The 21,658-nt window shown below is 43.6% G+C and overlaps 3 protein-coding genes across 5 annotated transcripts; 1 reads left to right on the forward strand and 2 right to left on the reverse strand.

Annotated features, from left to right (window-relative positions):
• Nucleotides 1-16: 16 nt before the first annotated feature.
• On the reverse strand, nucleotides 17-2,463 carry LOC133897085 (extensin-like). The gene is made up of 3 exons (XM_062337656.1): nucleotides 2,132-2,463; nucleotides 526-1,836; nucleotides 17-361 (listed from the first exon to the last, which is right to left on the reverse strand). The coding sequence occupies exons 1-3, from the start codon at nucleotides 2,190-2,192 to the stop codon at nucleotides 330-332; spliced, it is 1,404 nt and encodes a 467-aa protein (XP_062193640.1). The 5' UTR covers nucleotides 2,193-2,463; the 3' UTR covers nucleotides 17-329.
• A 211-nt stretch (nucleotides 2,464-2,674) lies between these two features.
• LOC133897086 (protein SUPPRESSOR OF FRI 4-like) lies at nucleotides 2,675-6,800 on the reverse strand. 3 transcript variants are annotated; one of them, XR_009905850.1, is made up of 8 exons: nucleotides 6,457-6,800; nucleotides 5,761-5,858; nucleotides 5,536-5,653; nucleotides 4,998-5,410; nucleotides 4,499-4,614; nucleotides 4,351-4,404; nucleotides 3,243-3,321; nucleotides 2,675-3,128 (listed from the first exon to the last, which is right to left on the reverse strand). XR_009905850.1 is itself a non-coding variant. In XM_062337657.1 (7 exons), the coding sequence occupies exons 1-7, from the start codon at nucleotides 6,645-6,647 to the stop codon at nucleotides 3,057-3,059; spliced, it is 1,062 nt and encodes a 353-aa protein (XP_062193641.1). In that variant the 5' UTR covers nucleotides 6,648-6,800; the 3' UTR covers nucleotides 2,675-3,056. The 3 variants fall into 3 exon arrangements, 2 of the variants coding, with proteins under 2 accessions (XP_062193641.1, XP_062193642.1); XM_062337657.1 differs by lacking the exon at nucleotides 3,243-3,321; XM_062337658.1 differs by having other exon boundaries at nucleotides 2,675-3,321.
• A 4,822-nt stretch (nucleotides 6,801-11,622) lies between these two features.
• On the forward strand, nucleotides 11,623-17,124 carry LOC133897084 (uncharacterized). The gene is made up of 5 exons (XM_062337655.1): nucleotides 11,623-12,141; nucleotides 12,702-12,817; nucleotides 15,112-15,960; nucleotides 16,073-16,222; nucleotides 16,578-17,124. Exons 1-5 carry the CDS (start codon nucleotides 12,069-12,071, stop codon nucleotides 16,953-16,955), a joined length of 1,566 nt encoding a protein of 521 aa, XP_062193639.1. The 5' UTR covers nucleotides 11,623-12,068; the 3' UTR covers nucleotides 16,956-17,124.
• The last annotated feature ends 4,534 nt before the right edge of the window (nucleotides 17,125-21,658 follow it).

The following is a 21,658-nucleotide window of genomic DNA, read 5'->3' on the forward strand; positions in this document are numbered from 1 at the left end:
TACTTTATCTAGTGTACTGGGTTGCCACAATGAAATTACATCCCTTATTCAGGATATATAATACAAAACAATAACAGGCACCAAAAAAGAAACTGTTAGGACTCTTTCTAAAAAAGAAGGATGGATCGAGTCTGTTACCCTACACAAAATCAATAATCAACTGCAAGTTCCCTAGTCACATCAGACTATCAGAGCATCATGTATCTCAAGTTCCTCTGATCTTGAGAAAATGCTGTCGAGCTTCCAGAGCCCTTCACAGTTGAGAGCAAAACAAAATGTCACTGAAACAAAGCATAGCCCAACTACACAAAATGTTCCCGTTGGTTGGATCACATCACACTGTAATGGCAGCCATCATAGCCTGAAATAGAAAAGCAAAGCATAGAAACGGTTACATAACAAGGGGCACAAAATTGTTACTGAATTCTGTGAAAGACTTCCCTTTTTGCCAACTTGAGTGAAAAACTGGTGCATTGTTAGTTTCTTGAACAATGTGCATGGAGAAGGAGATGATGGGTAGCTTACTTGGATCCTTGGTGATGAGCATGGCGGTGCCGCCGAAGTCGCAGGTGGCGCCGTTGGCCTTGGTGCGCTGCCAGCAGCTGTTGAAGGCGTAGGAGGCGTGAGCTAGCATGGTGTCCGGCTGGAAGCACGGGCCCGATGGCTGGATGGAGTCGCAATCCGCGCCGGAGCCGCACGCGTAGTCCATGGCCTGCTGCATGATCGGCCCCGGCACCGACGGCTTCGCCACGCACCACGTTGCGCTCATCGTCCCTGGCGACGGCGACGCGAACGGGGGCGGGAACACAACCGGCGGCAGGAAACCTCCCGGGGCCGGGACGACCCCCGGCGGGCCGGGGACGATCCCTGGTGGGCTCGGCACGTTCTCCGGCGGGCTCGGGATGACCCCAGGTGGTTCCGGCGCGTACTCCGGCGGGCCCGGGACGATTCCTGGGGGGTACGGCGCGTAGATAGGTGGGCTCGGCACGTACGCCGGCGGCTCCGGTGCGTACTCTGGGGGGCTCGGCACGTTTGCTGGTGGCTCCGGTGAGTACCCCGGTGGGCTCGGTACGTAGGTTGGTGGCTCCGGCGCGTACTCCGGTGGGCTCGGCACAATGCTGGGCGGGCTGGGTTCGTAACTAGGCGGGCTCGGCACAATTTCAGGCGGGCTCGGCGAGGTTTCCGGTGGGCTCGGTGCAATTTCGGGTGGGCTCGGCGCAATTTCGGGCGGGCTCGGCGAGGTTTCCGGTGGGCTGGGTGCTACTTCAGGTGGGCTCGGTGCAATTTCCGGCGGGCTCGGCGAGACTTCGGGCGGGCTCGGCGAGATTTCAGGTGGGCTCGGCGAGATTTTCGGTGGGCTGGGTGCTATTTCGGGTGGGCTCGGTGCAATTTCCGGTGGGCTCGGCGAGACTTCGGGCGGGCTCGGTGAGATTTCAGGTGGGCTCGGCGAGACTTCCGGTGGGCTCGGATATGGCTCTATCTCTGGCGGGCTGACAGGTGGGCTGGGATACGGCGCGATCTCTGGTGGGCTAGGTGTGACTTCGGGTGGGCTTGGGTAAATGATAGGCGGAAGTGGCGTATCCATGGGTGGTGGGCTTGGCCCGATATCCGGCGGAGGGTAATACACCTGTGGCGGCGGAGGAGAGGAGTAGCTGAACGCCGGCACCGGAACGGCGTCTGGAGTGAGGACGCAGCCTGGAGGGGGAGGCGGTGGAGGAATTGGTGGCGCGAATGCATCACCGTAGGGAGGCATGATGGGTGTGCTGTAGTAGGGATCAGAAGAGGAGTAGTGATCGAGTAGTATCTCCTCCTCTGTTCTCCGCAGCACTCTTGCTCCTGCTCAGAATGATGATCACTCATTAGTCAGTCTTGTAAAAGAAAAGAATGATGATTGTTACTAGCTAATGAATTTGCATGCATAACAAAACCTATGAAAATGAAAACGTAAATTTAGTCAGTAGCACTAGTGTGTAATGATCAGGGAGGGGTACAAGTAGAATCTTGTGATGATTAGAGAGAGTATCACAACAAGACAGATACTTTTCTTGGTTGTTCTAAATTCTTCCACAAACAGAAATGGAAATGCAACAAGAGCGAGCCGAAGAGGAGAAGCTAGCACCACATTTCGTACCACATTGCGTGAGGAAGGCCAAGATGCAGAGCAGACGCAACGGCCGCAGGTACTCCTCCATTGCGTGCGTACATCACATCACTTCTCCATTGCGCCAGGGTTGTTATAGAGACGAGTGAAGCGACCAGTTAAAGAGTGTGTGAGCTTTTTGTCTGGAGAGCCAAAAAGAAAAAGAAAAGGCGTCGTAGAATGGGATGGGAGTGATGCTGAAGAAGCACGGAAATGATTGGGTTCGTCTGCCCTTTTCTCCTTTTGCAATCTTGGCACAGATGCTTGCTTCTCGGCTCGCCCAGAAAATGCAGATTGCGGTCCTGGTCGCTTTGCCTTCCTTTTTTATTCATTTGCTTGGGGTTCACTCAACATAAGTCCCACTCAATTGAGCATTACTTAGTCTACTTACTGATGGAATCTCAATTTTGAGTGATTCAAATAATCTTCGATTGTAAATTGATAACCGGAACAATTCAAGAACTAATTCGCTCGAAACTCAACAGTAACAATGAATAGCTGGAGCAGTAGAAACAAACTTCACAGACTGTATCCTTGACACTTCTTAGGAACAAAATATTAAAACTTGTAACATTTTTCAGTTTGCTTTCCTAGTAATTAACACATCAGGAAAGAAACATATCAGGCTACAATCGTCAGGAAATTACCACAATTCATCATCACATTCCCAGTGTTGTGGCAAATGGACAAAACAATTTCTAAAGACAAACATTTTTTCCCTCTTCGCACAGCTGGAAAGATTGAAGAACAAATGCTGAATACTCTTCAGGTAAGAATAAACACATTCTTTTTAACTGCAGTAACTCCATTCACTAACTAAATGACGAATAGGGCCAACTGCTGTACGGAGATACACGCACAGGTGAGTCCATCGGTGAATTGCCGAGGTTAAGTTATCAAGTAAGGCCCAGCTAGTTCATAGGGCCATGCGTCCAGCAAGCCGGCTTTCTGATATTCTTCGATCAATTGCTGCATCTACAGAGTGCATCTGTCCACACAAATTGTGAAAAAACAAAGATGATGTTAGATATGATATATGTCTCAGGAACAATCAAGCATTTGAACTTCATCTCTCAGGCTCACTGGCCAAATGGAAGCTGACCTGGAACAAAATTCTTGGCATATTCTCGACCAAAATTAAGTTACAATACATGCTACCGTATTGGCAGAACCTCAGCCACCTAATTTTTGTTAAAAACCCATATTTGCATGCGGTGAATTGGTAATGAATAGAAATAATGCTTCAATTGAAATTAATACATACATATTTGTGAACGGTCCAGGGCTTGGTCGATAACACACGATAACCCTCAAGGCATTAGCATAGAACCACGAGATTTGTCAGATTATAAGAAACTTACTAGTAGGAAGAACGATGTAAATACCTACTTGGAACTCCCGATGTGCGTGAAAGCAGCAGGAAATAGATGATCGATCAAATAAACAGCAAGGAGACATTATGAAAATTTAAAAGGTAGCATACAATAGGTCATCTACATATGCACCGACTGGATGAGCCTATTTCATCTTCCCCACAGAACATATGGCTAAAGTTCATTGTTCAGTATCGTGTGCATGTGAGTTTAAACCAGAAACAAAAGTGGCACTTGTATCCATAGATCACATAAGAATTGGTTGTAAATTGAGATATTATTTTTAATTGCAATTATTTTTACATTACTAAATGCTGAGTTGCATTTGTTTTCTCTATAGTAGATACCAAGAAAAAAAAGGTCAAATTCATATACCACATACAAGTTAAGAGTAGTGAAACCTGCCAGGCTGTTCGCTCACTCCTTATGCACAAGAATACGACGCAAAATGTATGGCTTTCAATGTCACTGAATGCAAAAAACTGAGGTAAACCACCACCAACAGCACAACAACAAAGTCTTTTGTATCAAGCAAGTTGGGACATAAGAATTAAGACCACCCCTTGAAGCCATAGTTTAGGATAGCAGAACCACCTTTGAATGCTGCAACGGCCTAATATTAAACTTTATCCTATTACCCTGGAATGAAATGATTAAACGAGCACAGCACCAAAGAAGATACAATTACCATGCATACACCAAGGGAAAAAAAATCCTATCCCTATCACTCAGTGCAGACTGAGTAATCAAACCCTTCTATTTGACAAACAACAAAAGGTTTGGAAATTCATTGCTTACTAGACAAATAATAGTAGAAACATAAAAAACATAACTTACCTGGCTAGTTTCATCATGCACCTGATACTTGGGCAAAGACAGCCTTCTTTCCTCCTGCATAAGTCAAAAAACATTTGAGATAACTATTAACATTTGGAATCATATCAGTATAATAAACAAGAGTTAAAAGAGTAGAAGCTAATGGTACCATTGACATTGCCTCGTCATCCCACACCAGATAGACCTCATTTGTAGCTGGTTGGGTACCAGACGCTTTATTATTGGATATAGCGGGTGGAGATCCAACTGCTGGACCTCCTGTGCCTGGAACAGATGCATGCACATGTAAATTCTTTAAGAGCATACCTTACACCATGAAAAAAAAATACAAATAAGATAGACCAACATTATGCACCTGAAGTCCCATCACCACAACATTTAAGCTATACAAATAACATGGACAACATACAGAACATTTGCTGTTGAAGTAGTTATTGTTTCAGGGATAAGCAAATTTAAGGCAAATGATCCTTTTAAGATATGTTCATAATAACCCTTAATTGTCTACATACATCTTTGATTTCTTCTACACATATTCAACAGTGCATGTGCTTAAGTTACCATATTTGCCCACCAGAAATGAAAATCTAGCACATTGCACCACATTGATATAGGAAGGGTTATAAGCTGTGTGAATATCAACATACCTTGGTTATTGGCTCCATATCCAATTCCTGCGGCAGCAACTGATGCTGGCGAGCTTGCCGGGATGGTTCCAGGTGCAACAGATGCTACAAATGGGGAATTTGCTGCTCCATTTACAGCGGAAGTGTTAACAGGAAACAAAGGCTGGGAAACCTGAGGGGCAACAGGTGAAGGTAACCCAGGTGGGGCCATAGGAAATAACGTCTGAAGTACATTAGCAGGTGCTGATGTCATAGGAGTAGGCACATTCTGAATAGGAAATAGTGGCTGTTGTGGTGGCAGTCCAGCAACCATTGGAGGAACTGAAACTGCTGGTTGTTGTGGATATGCTGATTGTTGTGGATACCAAGCTTGCCCTGATGGAGCAGGCCAAATCGGAGGTCGGGCCATCAAAGGATTCAGTGCAGGATTATAGCTGCCAGCAAATGTGAAAAAATTAGAAAATTTCCAAAGTGAGTGCTCACAATATTGATTGCATACAGAATGGGAAGCACAACTATTAAATTGTTGCAAGGAGATAGGAGGGAAGATTGAACATACATTGGACGTGCTACGCCATAAGCTGGACGTGGAGGAAATGTCATCCCTAGCGGATTCGGCATAACAGGCCTTACCTGCGGCACTTCCACTTTTGCTACCTTCGATGAAGGATCTTCCTCTGCATGCGAAACAGATGTCAGGTAAAGGTAAAAATTGGAGACTTCTCTAAAAAAAGGGAGCAAAACAAGCCTACGTAATGCAGTAGAAAAATATTAATTGTGGTACCTTCTCCATAGTGAGCAGCCAGCACATCCGGAGGAATCCCTTGCATTCCGAAGATCTCAATCTCTGTCGATTCCCTATCAGGCTTCGCATTAGGAACCCTGCAGCCAAAATAGTTTTATGTATCCATAAGTAACAGGCTGGAGTTGTTAACAGTGCAAATACAGAAGTTGTTGCTGAAAACAAGTGCACTGCTGAGGGAAGTAACATAATGAGATTAATGAACTAAGGGTAAAGGGTACCAAAGATAAAACCCAAATTAAGCGACAAAGAAGAGCAAAAACATCATAAAAATTAAACAACAGACTAACCCAAGCCAGTGCCCAAGAGAAACCCAATCCTGAAAGCCATGAACATGATTGAATTCCAACAAAAGCATATCACAAGGAACTGGGCTCTAGTTTTTTGGTAAGTAACCTCACAGGTGACAAACAGGACATTTACCAAGTTTTTTATTCGAAAAACGATAACTTTTTGGTGGCACCCATACAAACAGGTTCACTGAAATTCATTAACCCTCAAATATTGCACTAATCAGGCGCACGTGCAATCCATCGACTACGCCAATAAGGGGATGACAGATCAAATCAAGCGGCAAAAGGCGGCGTTTAGCAGCGACTAGTCCGGAATCTAGCGAAAGCCGCCTACCGCACGAAGGGTACCGAGGGATCGAGGCGGATGCAGATCGAGAAGTCTTACTTGGTGACGGACTCCTTGTGGACCTGGAGAACGTGGATGGCCATGCCGGAAGCGGTGGAGAGCTTCTTGTGGCAGACGTGGCACTTGAAGTGCTTTGCCTTCTGGTGCTGGACGAGGATCTTCTCGTCGTCGAACTCGCGGTCGCAGTAGTAGCAGAACACCTTCTCGACCCGCTTCTTCTTCTTCCCCATCTCTGCCTCTCCGGCGAGATCAGCTAGGGTTAGGGTTTCGGCGAGGTCGCGGGCGCGGTGGGGGAAGGAGGGGAGGAAGAAGGCGAGGGCGAGACGGGACGGCACGCGACCGTGCGGGCTTGGGCTTGGGGAGCGAGGGGCTTCGGTGAGAAATAGAAAGATTGGAGGGGGTGTTTGCAAATATACCGTGCTGCTGTTGGGAGTGACGCCGTGGGAATCGTATCGAATTTGTTGAATGAAAGTATTATGATATTTTTATTTTTATCTTTTAATTTAGAATGGTTGTACTATATTACTTGCTATAATATTTTTATATACAGTAAATCGCTACAGTAAATAATGGTATAATACTATTTACATAGACTTATATTACTGTGCGTTTCGGTGATTTTGTGGAGTAAAGTCAGAGGATACGTGTCCAACAAGGTGGGTCGTACCGGGTTGAGTTTTATTCGCAATCGAGACTGACGTGACAATGTGTTGGGCTTTTCTTCTTTGGGGCTTGCTGGTAGCTTTCAGTCAATTTTTTTAATATATTTTTTCTTTAATATTTTCAAGAATGCACTGCTCTTTAAAAAAATCGTAGCTCTAACAAGGTCGGCGAATTAAATAACTAGAGATAGGAAGATTTCGCCCATTAAACAGACGAGATCTTCGTGGCTGCGACGCCGCACAAGTCCATCCAAAAGGTCTCGCCTGTTGAGGGAGCGAGATCTTTTGAGTATTTAAACCTCATTTGCTTCCACCCCAACCGAGAAAGGAGAGGGGAGGGGAGGGGAGGGGAGAGCAGGGGAAATTTGTGGCGAAGCCCTGCTGGAGAAAAATGGTATGTTTTTTTTTCTGATTTTTCTACAAACTCGATAGGATAGTCACTAGTGTTAGGTTTTGATATAGGTTAGATGTTAGATTTATAATTTATTTTATAAATTTAGTATGATAGTCACTAGACGTATGTTAAAATATAGATCTAGTTTTAGAATTGGGGTTAGATATAGTTTAGCAATTAGATCGTATTTATATGCATATTTTAGTAATTAGATGTAATATTTAGACATATGTTAGGTATTAGATATAGGTTTTAGATATAGTGTAGTCATAACTGATGTGGTAGATGTAGGATTTAAAGGTGTTTTATGTACGACTCGAGAATATTTTGTTGCAGTATAGATTACATGTTGGGCTATATTTGTAATAAATTTTTTATTATAGATGTAGTTTTACATAATTATTTTTGTTCTGTTGTAATAATGTTATGATTTTTTATAGGGACATTGAAATAGTATATGGTTCGAAAAGGGTACTACTATTCATATTTCAGTCAATGGATAAGAGTATTTTCAGACCTATGCATAAAGGTGTCGGACACTTGTATGTCTGGTTGTTGCGGGGCTTCAAAATAGACCTCGGGGTTTAAAAGATGACCATTAGTATTGTAGGCAACCGTTACGGAGAAGGTGTGTACTGGGAGGTGTTCTCGCTATGGGGAGATGAAATGTGGAAGAGGTACCTGCAGTTGTGCACAGAGGTTGGTCTCCTATGTTGCTTGTACAATGAAAAAAATAAGGAGGCAGTTGGGGAGGTGCAGGGTAGGGGTACGCGGATGAGGAGGGTGATGAGGAAGAGTATGAGGAGGATGTCGATCCGGATGGTGCACATTCATCGAAATATCCGAATGAACCGACTGGTGAGGTAGACGAGGGGAACGAATTCCTTCTCTAATTGAACAGATGGAGCGGGATGATCGCGAGGCTAACAAATCCCCTGAGTATGATATCTCGGATGGTAAGGACGATGCTCCAATTCTTACGAATTGGAACAATTCCAACTTCAACAACCTTGTGGTGAATGAGGGGAATTAAGTGGCCTGAGAGTATACGAAGAATGAGGTAACCTAAGGTGCTAAGTATCCTACCAATCCGCCCATGAAGTATGCTGTGACTCAATGGGCGACATCACTTCGACGATAGTTTTATGTTGTCAAGTTAAATAAGAAGGAATATAATGTCAAGTGCGCAAATGAGGGTTGTCCGTGGCGGGTGCACGGTTTCAAGGGGAAGTGGGTTGACTATTGGGAGGTGTCGATTGTGTTCGACCATACTTGCATGATGAACGAACTTGAGCCCAGCCACAGAAATATCATCTCAGCCTTTGTAGATAACTTGCTAGCTTAAAGAGTCTAGCTACAACAATATCATTAGGTGGGAGTAAAAGATGATATCCAAAGATATCTTTATGGCACCAAAGATCTAGATTTTTCTATCAGAAAAATTAAGATACAATCATAGTGAGATATCTATATACTGGCTATATAATTGATCCCCATAACGTCAGATCACAAACTGATTTCGTGGTGATATAGCCTTATCATATGAGTCATCAAAATAGATTCCAGATGCTACTTCGACTTATCATTCTGAAATATCACATACATGTGTATGATTTTGCAGAATGATCAACCACATACAACAGTCATATGGTATTGGTTCCATTGAATCACTAACAATTATCTATGAAGATAATTCTGCATACATTGCTCAAATGCAAACATGTTACATAAAGATCAATATAACTAAACATATTGCCCCTAATTTATTATATCATCATAATAGGAAGATAGAAATCTTGCAAACTAAATCATGTGATATTCTCGTATATTTATTCACTAAGTTCTTACCAACTTTCACATTACAAAAATGTATCCACAGAATTGGTATGCGACGACCACGAGATTTGTAAGGTTACGTGGAGTTTATCCCTGATTAATAACATGTTCATATTATATTGCACTCTTTTCATTTATGAGTTTTTTTTATATGGTTTCACATGTAAGGTTTTTAATGTGGCAATATCTACACAAGATCATATATCATATCTCTTATATTTTTACTTTTGGGGTTTTTAAAGGATGTATTAAAGACATATTTATTGTTCTCTAAACTCATTTATGAGTTTTTTCTTTTAAAGGTTTTTCGTATGAGTTTACAAAGAGACAATAATCAATATATGCTATATATTTTTCTCTTATATTCCCACTAGGTTTTAAAGTAGTTTTAACAACATATCACTATTATTCCTCCTATTTTCCCAAGAGGGTTTTCAGAGGTTTTAATATGATCCATATATCATAATTATTATTCTCTAAGCTCAACAATGAGTTTTTTCTGTTTAAGTTTCTCATATGAGCTTACAATGAGACAATAACCAATATATGCCATATCATTTTCTACTTACATTTTTCCATTAGGTTCTAAAGGAGTTTTAATGGCATATCAATATATTATTTTCTCCTCATATTTTTTCACAAGGTTTTAGAGGAGTTTTGAACTGGAATAATTGATCAAGAGGGAGTGTTATGAATAAACATCTTTTGGTGTAACTATGTGATCAATTATCAAGAGTTATGTCTATTGGGAAGGAATGTCTCCCTAATAGACATGTCCTTTTATCATGACTTTTCAACATGTATAAATGTGTAAATATTCCCATGAATCAATACAAGTAATCATTCTCTCTACTTTCCATCTCTTTGTCTACTTCCACTTGCAATAATGGTCATCTTCTTCCACATGCAACTAGTGCCAAACTGGGGGACCTGATGAGGGTCGTCATTACCAGGAGGGAAGGGGTCTTCATGTGGGGCTTTATTCAGTTCAAAAACTATCCTATCAATAACCATCAAAGAGTCTTGAACCGGCAACAGGCGTCTAGTTTTGCAAATGAGTAAAATTCATCAACGGCCCCTAAACTTGTGCTGAATTCTCATCTAGGTCCATGAACTTTTAAAATGCATAGTCAAACACTTAAACTTGTCTCATTGTGTCATCTAGGTCCAAAACCCCTTTGACCGCTCCGACCACTGACGTGGCGTGCCGGGTGGAGCTCACGTGGATTGCATCTTCTTCCTCCTCTTTCTTTTTTGATTTTGACTCTCTCTCTGCCTCCCTCAACCCCGATCCCGACGACGGCGATGGCTACGGCAAGAAGCAGCCCTACACGTCGTCGCTAGCAGAGGGGAGCATGGTGGTGGCGGTGGAATTGGCGGACCTGTCATTTGGAGGTCGCCACCCTCGTTTGTTGTGCGGGGAGGTTTGACCGGGCTTTGATCGGTCGCCGGCAGCGAGTCTCGTCGGGGAGGGGTACCACGAGCTTCAATGCATTGCGACAGTTCCATCTGAGGCGTCGTCGTCTGCATGCACGGTGGCGAGCATGGCGGGCAGCGGTGCTCAGGTCGATGCGCGGTAGCACACTGGAGAGGGAGAGAGGGGTAGGGAAGTGGGCGATGAGCTTCACTGGACCACGACGGAGTTCACCGTGGCCATGCTCCTAGTGCTCCTCGTGTCCCCCGTCATTGGTCTCCTACTCCCTCGGCCCCATGGCTCCCTTCTTGACCCCTTCCCACGCAGAGACGCTGTCGAAACGCTGCCACTGTCGCCTTCTTTCTAAGCTCCAACGAACCACCACCTGCATCGAGTAGCACCCACGACACAAAAAGTGTCAGAATCGAGAAAGAAAGGAAGAAGATATAGTCCATGTTAGCTCCACCCGGCACGCTATGTAAGCGCTCGGAGCGGTCAAAGGGATTTTGGATTTGAATAATACACTGAAACAAGTTTAAGTGTTTGACTATACATTTTGAGAGTTCGTGGCTTAAATGAGAACTTGGCACAAGTTTAGAGATCATTGGTGAATTTTACTCTTTGCAAATCTTTCAAATCGGCGTATGCTTTTGCAATTTTCTTTTTCAGAAAATATATTTAAAAAATCGGGACCTCCTACTCTGCTACGGTTAACTTTTTTTTTTTTTTGAGAGGAATACTACGGTTAACTGGGTTTCCATTTTTTGATGGGCCATCCCATCGTGGGCATTCAAATCGGTCCTTATGGCTATGGATGCCGTGTCCGACTCCGGCCCACGCAAGCGAAGGCTATTTTAGGTGTACACATCTGCTGCTCCGCTAGGTTGCTCTGGAAGAAGAGCTGAAGAGGAGGAAGAAAAAACAAAAAAGAAAGGACGCGCTGCACCGGCGCCGGCGACATCTCCCTACCAAGCTTACGCCTTGCGTCGCGTCGTCTACTCGGTCGCCTTCGCATCGCGCTGCTCTGGAAGAAGAGGAGGAAGAAAAAACAAAAAAGAAAGGATCGTTACTCTCCGCATCGCGTTCCTTCTCCATCTACTCGACCGCCTTCGCATCGCGCTGCACCCGCACTTTCCGCATCGCGTTCCTTCTCCGTCTACTCGATCGCCTTCGCATCGCGCTGCACCCGCACTTTCCGCATCGCGTTCCTTCTCCGTCTACTCGATCGCCTTCGCATCGCGCTGCACCGGCGCCGGCGCCGGCGACATCTCCCTACCAAGCTTACGCCTTGCGTCGCGTCGTCTACTCGGCCGCCTTCGCATCGCGCGTCGTCGCTCTCAAGCCCATGACGAACAGCGACGGGGATCCAAGGCCGAATTGCCGGTCGATGTGGCTTAGGCGGCAGCGAGCCAAAACAAGTTTGTGCCTCTGCAACCCTGTTCTTCACTTTCCCTTACATCTGGCTTGTTCATAGCCTCGAACGCAAGTTTATTTTTGACCCCTACTGTTCTGCTAAAAAAATTGCATTTTTATTGTTTTTTAGGGTTTGTCCTCGTCAAACTTTGTTTTATAAGAAAGCTGCTCTTTTTGTTTCGGTGATTGGGGCTACTTGTTGGTCCGAACAGGATCAGAGCGAGCAGATTAGTTCTGTAGAAGAATTAAAAGTTTATTCTGGTGTAGATCTTGATTTGGGCGCTAGGTTTAGAAGAATTAAAAGGCTTTGTTGTTGTTGTATATAAAGATTGATCCTTTTGGCTTTCTAAAACTAGAGAAGATAATTCGTAAATGTCTAATGCAATACGTGAGAGTACTGTTTCCTACGCTGAATGTGTGGCCACCCTTCCTAAATCATTCGTCACGGTAAAAAAATTCCAATTTTTATTTCCATTAGTAGTGTTTGGCGTAAAACTTGGGACATTTAAGCAAAGTTAATCGCTGATCCTGGGTATCTGTTCTCCTTTATGATGTTATGTTGTAGGTTGCAATGGACCGAGGGTTTTATTAACTACAACAAAGGCTCCCTGCCAACAAGGTGAAGCTTCTGAGGATGCCCAAAACACTATGCCAGTACTTGAGCTTGATAAACTTCCAGAGGTACCAAATCCAGTGCTGATTCTAAAATAATCTAATTGCATTTAGAAGATTGCAATTGCTGTTAGCACTGGGTGAATTGGATTTTAATTGTAGAAATTTGGTAGAGACCTCATATCTACTCACCAAAAGTTTATCCACAAGTCCGCTGATAACAATTATTATTTGTTTTACTAGCTAAATGCCCTTGTGTTGCAATGGAGACGCTCACGAGGGGAAGCAAACTGATAAATGTCGAGTTATACATATGAATCTGGGTGGAATTTCATCCTCGTAATATATGTCAGAAAATGAGCATGTCTAAAGAAGCTCCTCATTGGAAGTTAGCATGAGTCGAAACTAATATTATGTATATTGGCGAAGAAATTTATGATAGTGTGCATGTGTTTAGTAAAACCTAAAAATAGAATCCCAACACACAATTCTCTTTTTATCAAATCCTATCATGATTATTGCAAAATGAATATAGAGACAAGGTTACCAATATTGGAAAACACTAAATATTTATGGTCGAATATAGAATGTCACTGCAAACAATTCACATGTACACCTGAGCGCCAAAGAGAGAACCAAAAAAGAAAAGCATGATAAACTGACCCACGTTTCACTATTTGAGGACTAACATTTCAATTGGTTGACCACCTGTGAGTCCATGTTGAGCTTCTCCCTTGTGTTGGTTGCCTCGGCAGCTTCGAGCAATTAATTTTGTGGCAATCCATCATAAAACCATCAAACAAATCCTTACAAGTTACAACCCATTCAATCCAAGCTATCTGCTCAAAATTCACCTTGTTGAGCCAAATAGAATACATCTATGTTGAGCCCACTAAGCAGCACCCAAGATGATGAGACATCCAATGCTTTCACTCATGTAAATCTGAAGTTTTTGTGTGGATCATTGCAAAGGCTGCTCTATCATTGCAAAGATTGTTGGCCAAGGGCATAAAACAATTTCCAAAGCAATTTTTTTGAAGCAAACTTAAGTGGGGTGGAGATTCCCCTTCTAAATTTCATTAAAAAAAAAGTCTCAACCAGGTGAAGCAATTTCAACATGAGAATAACTTTTAATCCAAAAGAAAAGGGATGGAAAGATCGACGTGCTCAAAAGAATGGTCTAGCCAAAGAATGCCTTTGATGGCATTCACATACTCACATGGAAGCATTTGAGGATGTCTAGCGTTGCGGTGCGATCGGTAGCACGGAGGAGCACGTGCATGAGAGTGCGAGGGGCGCGACGAGATGGTGGTGACTCGTGGCTCGCCGGCCGCAACTACCAATCCAATCGGACGCGGTGCAGGGAGGATGTGGACGATAAGGGCGTTGACGGTGAAGAAGAAGTGCGGCTCGCTGGTTGCGACACGTAGGTTCAGAGCCAGGACAACTACGCCAATAGCACTCATCCATAAACTGTTGATCCAATTGGACGCAGCGCGGGGGATGACGTGGATGACAAGCGCGGTGACTGCGGCGGTGTCGCGCAAGGGGGCGACGAGATGGCAGTGACAAGAGGCTTGCCGATAGCAGCCGCTAATCCAATCGTACGCGGCTTCAGGGGAGGACGTGGACAAGGAACGTGGTGAGGGCTGCGGTGTCGCACGAGGGGGCGATGAGATGACGATGACAGGAGGCTCGCCTATCGCGGCTGCCGATCCGATCGTATGCGGCTTTCGAGGGTGGACTTGGACGACGAGTGTGGCGACGGAGATGAGCGTGCCGACAGGATCGCAGAGTGAGGGGGTTGACGTGTGCGTGATTTGGGGAGGTTGTTGTGGCAACGCACGCGATTTGAGGATGTAGTTCGGGAGGGGAACGATGCAGGGATGACGCGGGGGAGTGGGACACCGGATCCGTGCGTGGCGAGCCAATGGATCATACGGCGGACCACCAAACCAATACCAGCCGTTGATGAACGAACCACTGTTGCCATCACCACTAGGTTCTTTTTAAGTAGTATATAGATTTTTGTAAATTGTACTCGATGCCTATTGGGTGCAATTCGTGCTTTGCGCCTTGCGTCTCCGGCAAGTTTAAGCCATTAGCTCCTAAAGTACATCTTTCCTGTTTGACTGCATTGGATTATACAACAATTAATCGATAAGAGCTACTAATAACATGAGTCAAGACAAGGGAATCCACCAATGACATCGTAAGTCCATGAACTTTTTTTTTCTTCATCTGTAGTGTATTATCATCCAATGCAAAGTAGCAATAGTATTATCATCTATTGTTTGATCCAACTAAAGTTGGCTCTACTCTTAGAGTAGCGATGTTGAACTTTCTAACCATTCTTTTTGCAGGATATCTTTCACCATATACATACCCTTGTGCCACTACGAGATGCTGCCCGTGCTGCCTGTGTGTCTCATAGATTTCTACGCTCTTGGAGATGCTTCCCTAACCTCACATTCAATCAGGAAACATTGGGCTTGAATGTGCAGGAAGGCACACCATATGAAAGAGAGAAGAAACTTATGGACAGAATCGATCACATTGTTCAAAACCACTCTGGCATGGGGGTGAAGACACTTAAGCTTAAAGCTCACCCTTGCCACAATGTCATCACGGCTGACCATCTTGACATTTGGTTTCAAGCTGTTATTAAATCTGGAATCATGGAAATTGCTGTGGAGCTTCCTCAAGATCACAGGCCAAAGTACAACTTCTCATGTTCGCTTTTATCTTGTGCTGGAAGCTCACTTCGGTCTCTTTCACTTTTCTCTTGTGCTTTTCGTCCAACATTAAGAATTGGCTGTTTGAAAAGCTTGAAAAGTGTGTGTCTGAAATTTGTCCACATTACTGGGGAGGAACTAGGATGTCTTTTCTCCAGTACAATTTCATTGGAGGAATTGGAAGTTTCCCTTTGCGATGAGATTATTTTCTTGAACATACCTTCCCATCTGCAGCAGCTTAGTACCTTGAAGGTGTTTATGTGCAAAAGGATACAAACGATTGAAATTTATGCTCCAAAGGTCTCCACTTTTTTGTTCAAAGGGCCCCCGATGGAAATATTCATCAGCAACTCATCGCAACTGAAGTACATGGTTATGGATGGTGTATTTTACTCTGGCATGATCCAATATGCTAGGACCAAACTCCACTCCATTGCGTCGAATCTTCAAACCCTGACCCTGTTATCATCTGAAGAGGTCATTGGTGATTTATCTATAGTAATCAGTTTTTTTCAAACTTCAAATTGTTAACTCACTACATTTATCTCATTCCTTGGAACATAATTAACCTTAGCATCTCTTTCTTCAGGCTTTCAATGCGCCAATGTTGCCTGAAAAATTCCTCCAACTCAGGCACTTGAATATTTATTTTTCTGGCATTGGATTTAAAAACTATGATTATTTTTCTCTGGTTTCTTTTCTTGAAGCTTGTCCTGCCTTGGAAAGTTTCTTCTTAGCGGTAAGCATGTTAACTTCTCAGAGCTGTATGTATCTTGGTAGATACTTACTCGGTGAAGGGTCTGGCATAGACTTAAATTTCGCATGAGTTAAGAAATCAGTACTCAGTATTCTGCAATATACATTACTAGGTAACATGGATGATATGCTTTACCATGCCGAACACAACCATTTACTTGTTGTCGGTCTTAATCTCTCTCTGTGGAGGGCACCTCGTGGATGACTCTTTCCAGTCTCTGTATCTAGTTATTTTATTCTGCTAGCTAACAGATACGCAATGGACGTTTATCATGATGTGTCTACATCAAAACATTCGGTTGTTGGAGGATAGTGACATCAATATTGATTTTGTGCAGGCAGGTGACTATTGTAACATAATGCCGAACTCAATTCTTCAAGATTCCAATGCAGATTCATCACATATAAGGCGGATTCCAGAATTCCGCCATGCCAACCTCAAGAAAGTATCCATCAGGCGATTCTGCTCCACGAAGAGCTTGGTTGAGCTAACATGTCAACTTATTGAGAATTCCCCATCACTACGATGCCTTGTGCTCGACACTACTCGTGGTTTTTACCCTAGTGGCAAATGTCAGTGCATGTATAAGGAAGATGTGATCAAAGCCCTCAGTGCTGTTGAGGCTGTCAAAAGATATATTGAAGGAAAAGTTCCCCCGAGTGTTGAGTTCAAGGTTCGGGAGCCATGCAGGTTGTGCCATATTCCCAAACTTTAGATGTCCTCGAGCTACATTGTGCATGCCGATCTGTTATAAAATTATGTATGCAGTGTTGCTTCTGTGCAATGTTAAATTATTTAAAATTATTTGTGGACTTGATTTGGTGTCAGCGATGTTAAATATATTTAATGTTTCATGTGTTAAATTATATAACTTAGTTCCTGTGCACGAAAGTGTTTAATCTGTTTTTTTTTTCATTTGCAGAAAATTGCGTGGTCTATTATTTTGTCATGGTTTCTGTCCTTTTTACCTAATTGTAGGAATCCTTTGCCATCGTTTCCCCCCACCGATTTTGTTTGTCAAAACGAAGATAATGATGCCTAATCACCAATACGTCTTAATATGGTGCAAAATTATCTGAAGGGGTGGGTAAATGCACCTGGATAGATGCATGCACAAATAAAACCGTACTCCTTGTTTTTTGGGTTCGTTCCCAAACAAGGACAGGACCTGGTGTTTCTTAGCAAACCCAAGTGGTGATCCAAGCAACCATCGGAGAAACCTTGCACGCTCGAAGGAGGAATGAGGTAGCCGTAAGAGCACACCCTGAGCCTGAGGGAAGCAAGAGATCCTAAGATCATCTCCAACTATATTCTCTTTATTTCGTTCCCTTCTCGATTTCCTTCCCCGTTTCTATTCCCTTTATTTTCTCTCATCTTCAACAGTTTCATTTTGAGAGGAATCACGAAGTAAAAGGAGAGAGAATCTCGTCTTAAAGGGAATGACCTTAGGAATCCCTTCGTGACAAGAACCGTGAAGAAAAATCGTTAAAGTGCTGAAAGGAATGTAAATCCATTGTGCATAGTTAATGCTCACCAGCGTGACACCCGGGGGCGCCTTTGTCACACCCCAAATTTTGACCTAATAGGTCACATTTGATCTCCGGACATGGCTCATGAGGATTCGTCATGAGAATTTGAGAGTTTGAATTTCAAATTCAATTTTTGAATTGACCCAAATTTAAGCCTTGTCGAGGAACTCAAAAAATTTATATTCAACATAGGGCTGGGACCAATTTTTATAAATTAGTGCACTCACTGAAATGAATTTTGGTGAATTTTACTGGATTTTTGGGTATGGTTTTGCAGCCCTAAAAATTCAAGAAGGTTTGAAAAGTATCACAATTTGAAGAATGTTAATTCAAAATCTGTGCAAGCTTTTTGAGTGAAATATGTCAAAATGGGTTCTTAATGAATCATAGAACATCCACAAAAATTTTGGGAGTGATTTACCTTTCCATTCTGCAGAGAAAGTGGGAGGGATAAATTTCGGTTTGGTCACTATTCTTCGTGGGCTCCACATGTCATTGGCTCACGGTCTCTTCCACCTCCTGCCGCGGCTACCGACCGAGTTCAGAAGCGTGGTGACACGCGGCCACCGCCTTCTGCGCGTTGTCACGACGCCGTTTAACGGCCGCTGGAGCCGCTCCCCTCTGAGCTCATCGACGAGGTCGACCGACGTCCACAGCGCCGCCCCAAATTCCTCTCTTCTCTCTCTCTCTCTCTCTCTCTCTCTCTCTCTCTCTCTCTCTCTCTCTCTCTCTCTCTCTCTCTCTCATTTCCACCGAATCGGCCGAGCTCCCCAAGGCTGTATCCTTGCCCAAATCACCCACCCGACCGCTCAAACGAGCTCGCATCGAGCTCCTCTACCCATTCCCATAGCGAATTTGTCTCCATTCCCTTGGAATTTGCTGTCCCGCCGCCGTGAAGTCCGGTGGCTCCCCTTTCGTTTGGTCCGGCGAGCCTTCAATCCCCCGGCTGCTCTGGTGACTGGGCCGACGCCGCTCGCCTGCAGCCGGTGAGCAGCCACTCCGACGCTGGTTTCCCCTCCCCTCCCTTCCTCCCTCGCGCCGCGCCGCGCACCGGCAAGCTCGGCCAAGCCGGCCATGGCTGCGCGCTGGGAGCTCGGGAGTCCGGGTCAGATCTTGACCGGGGTCAAACCAGCCCGGCCCCGTTGTCAGTCCTTGAGGCTGGGTCCAATCTCTGTACAAAAAGTATTAAAGAAAGTTTAGATTTTCTGAAAAACCAGATTTCATTCATAATAGATGCAATATTTGGAAATGCATAGAAAATAAAGTATTGATCCAATTGGAGTGAAACAAATTTTGTTGGTTTTCTGATTATGTACTCTATATGTTAAAAATAGTTTCAACCATGAAATATTTATACATTTTCCTGTGTGCAATTTTTATTGTATAAATTCATTAATGCATAGTAAATCCTATGTAGCCTCAAAAATTATGAAATTTTCTCTATAGTCTTGTTATACCCTTCTTCTCACATGAAAAATGTCAAACCTCAGGTCTTATGCATAGAACACTATAAATCATTCAAGATAGGTTTAACTTCATTTATATCATAAAATAATATTAAATTGTGATAAAATTTCTAAACCAATTTTGTGGACTTTGTATAATCTATTACTACCTGTGAGAATTGTTGGATTGGTCAGAATCCTAGTTAAACATACTGCCCAATTGCAACTTGTCATTTATGCACCGAAATAAATATAATTCCAAATAAAGTGAATCCAGTGCTAAAATTCTTCATTTAACATTTAATTTGCAGGAAAAAAATTTATTTTGGTGAAAAAAATTGTCCTTATCACAACCTAGGGATTTAATTCACGCGTTTTAAAGCAATACAATTTCAGCTTCTCTTTTAAAGCTGAGCTTCAATATTTTGTTAATTCTGATAGCTTCAATTGTTCAAATTACTTGGTTCTTCTTGTATTAACTTCATATCTCAGTGTACTATATTCATACCAAAATTCATGATCATTGGATTATTTTTCATAGCATTATCATCATGTTCTTATAATGCACCATTTCATTCTTTTAGAGACCGACGAAACGAAGAGCCTCGATCCCGTATACGTTGTTGATTCCGAGCTGGTCATAGCCGTGTCATGTGATCAAGGCAAGCATCTAAGCATATTTATACTATTACTTTTATATACATCATCAAATTCAAGAGTTATATTGTATAGGTTTTTGCATTAGGAAATGGGATGATCGTCGGGTAGATCCTACTTGAAGTTGCATTGTCGATCCTTGTCGTTGTTATATCCTATCCTTGTAACCTGACGTAGATTATGAGTCTAATTAGGATGGGGACGCTTTTATGTTGCTAAGCCATGCTTAGACGGTAGAAGTCGATGGGTGGAATGGCATGTTCCCCTTTCATGAGAATTAGGGTTTCTAAATGGGAATTGGTATTGATCCATAAACTTTGATAGATGATGATGAGGTCGAGACTTGGGTGAGTAGTAGGAGCGAGCCGAGAATGGAGTCTCGGTGTTGCTATAGACTCGCTCGAGTCGGTTAAGCACCGATCATTGGTATCGGTAGCTTGAGCACATTTACCGTACTACCACATGTTCGGTATGGGACGAACGAGCCGATTACCTTATGTCGCTGCAATCTATTGGCTTATGAGTTCGGGGTGTGAGTCTGGGACGTTGAGACACCGTAGGTGGTGGTCCGGGACTGGGCCTAGGTGTTCTCCGCACTTGACCGGACGTATGTCCAATCGATCGGGGCGAATTTGGATAAGGTTGTCACGAGTACCCCTTTGTGTGTACTTTAGCGAGTCGCATAAGCCAAATGTTCCTCATGTTATGTGGGTAAAGATGTACACCCTTGCAAGGTTTAAACTATTCGAATAGCCGTGCTTCCGGTTAAAGAGCACACTCAATGTCCATTCGGGCATCATCCTAGAAAGTGAAATCGAGCCGATCGATCGTTGGACGATCTTGATCCTCGTGGGAAGGGTTTGGAGATGTCTTGAGTTGAGAAATGGTGAATTGTGATGTTCAATAGCTGCTGAAATATATGTGACTTGGAGATGATCTTGAGAGTTGATATAGTGCTGTGGCATCACATAGAAGGATGCACCGGAAATGTCCTATGCATGTTGTTCGTACGGCTGTTTGTCATCTACTGATTCTTACATACTGTTCAGATTACTCTTCTCATATGATTTCGATGCATCTAGATTTTTCTTGACATGGGTAGCTGTTTTGAGATCTTGGGTTGGGTTAGAGCGGTCGAGGACCTAAATGTGCATGACTAACTGGCCTGACTCTGCACGCTCGGGAGAGAGGGAATGATGACGCGTCTACATCCTAATCTGAGGCAAGAGAAGTTGTGCTACTGTTTGAAATATGGGTCTAGCGGTCCAGGAAAAAAATATGCGATGAGGCTGAGTGTAATTGAATCAAGTATATTAATAGTTTTGGATTAAGTATTGTAGGGCATTTGTGCATTATGAACTTATACATCGTCCCAAACCAACGTCATGGGCTCTTTTCTAGTCTCTCTAATGCGGAGCTTAATTTGGAGATGAGTGGAATTAAGCTGGCTGATTTCTGATTGATTTGCTCAAAGATACCAACGAGTGCGAGCGACCAGCGGAGTACGGGTGCTTCGGCAAGTGCACCAACATGGCGGGAACGTTCGAGTGCAGGTGCCCGCCAGGAACCCACGGCAATGGATGCGTCAGACCTTCTTCAGTTCTTCTCCAGGTCAGCCATCACAACTGCAACTTTCTTTTTTCTTTATCTTTTTTGTGCAAACTAGAACGACTACAAGTCTGCAACTTTGAATGCACAAGCACAGCTGCAACCTGCTTGAGGAAATGACAACAATTTTTAGTTTCAGGTTGAGCAAATAACAACCTGCATCGGCGTAGGAGTTACGC

This window comes from Phragmites australis, chromosome 17 (assembly GCF_958298935.1).
Source record: "Phragmites australis chromosome 17, lpPhrAust1.1, whole genome shotgun sequence".
NCBI classification, from domain to species: Eukaryota; Viridiplantae; Streptophyta; class Magnoliopsida; order Poales; family Poaceae; genus Phragmites; species Phragmites australis.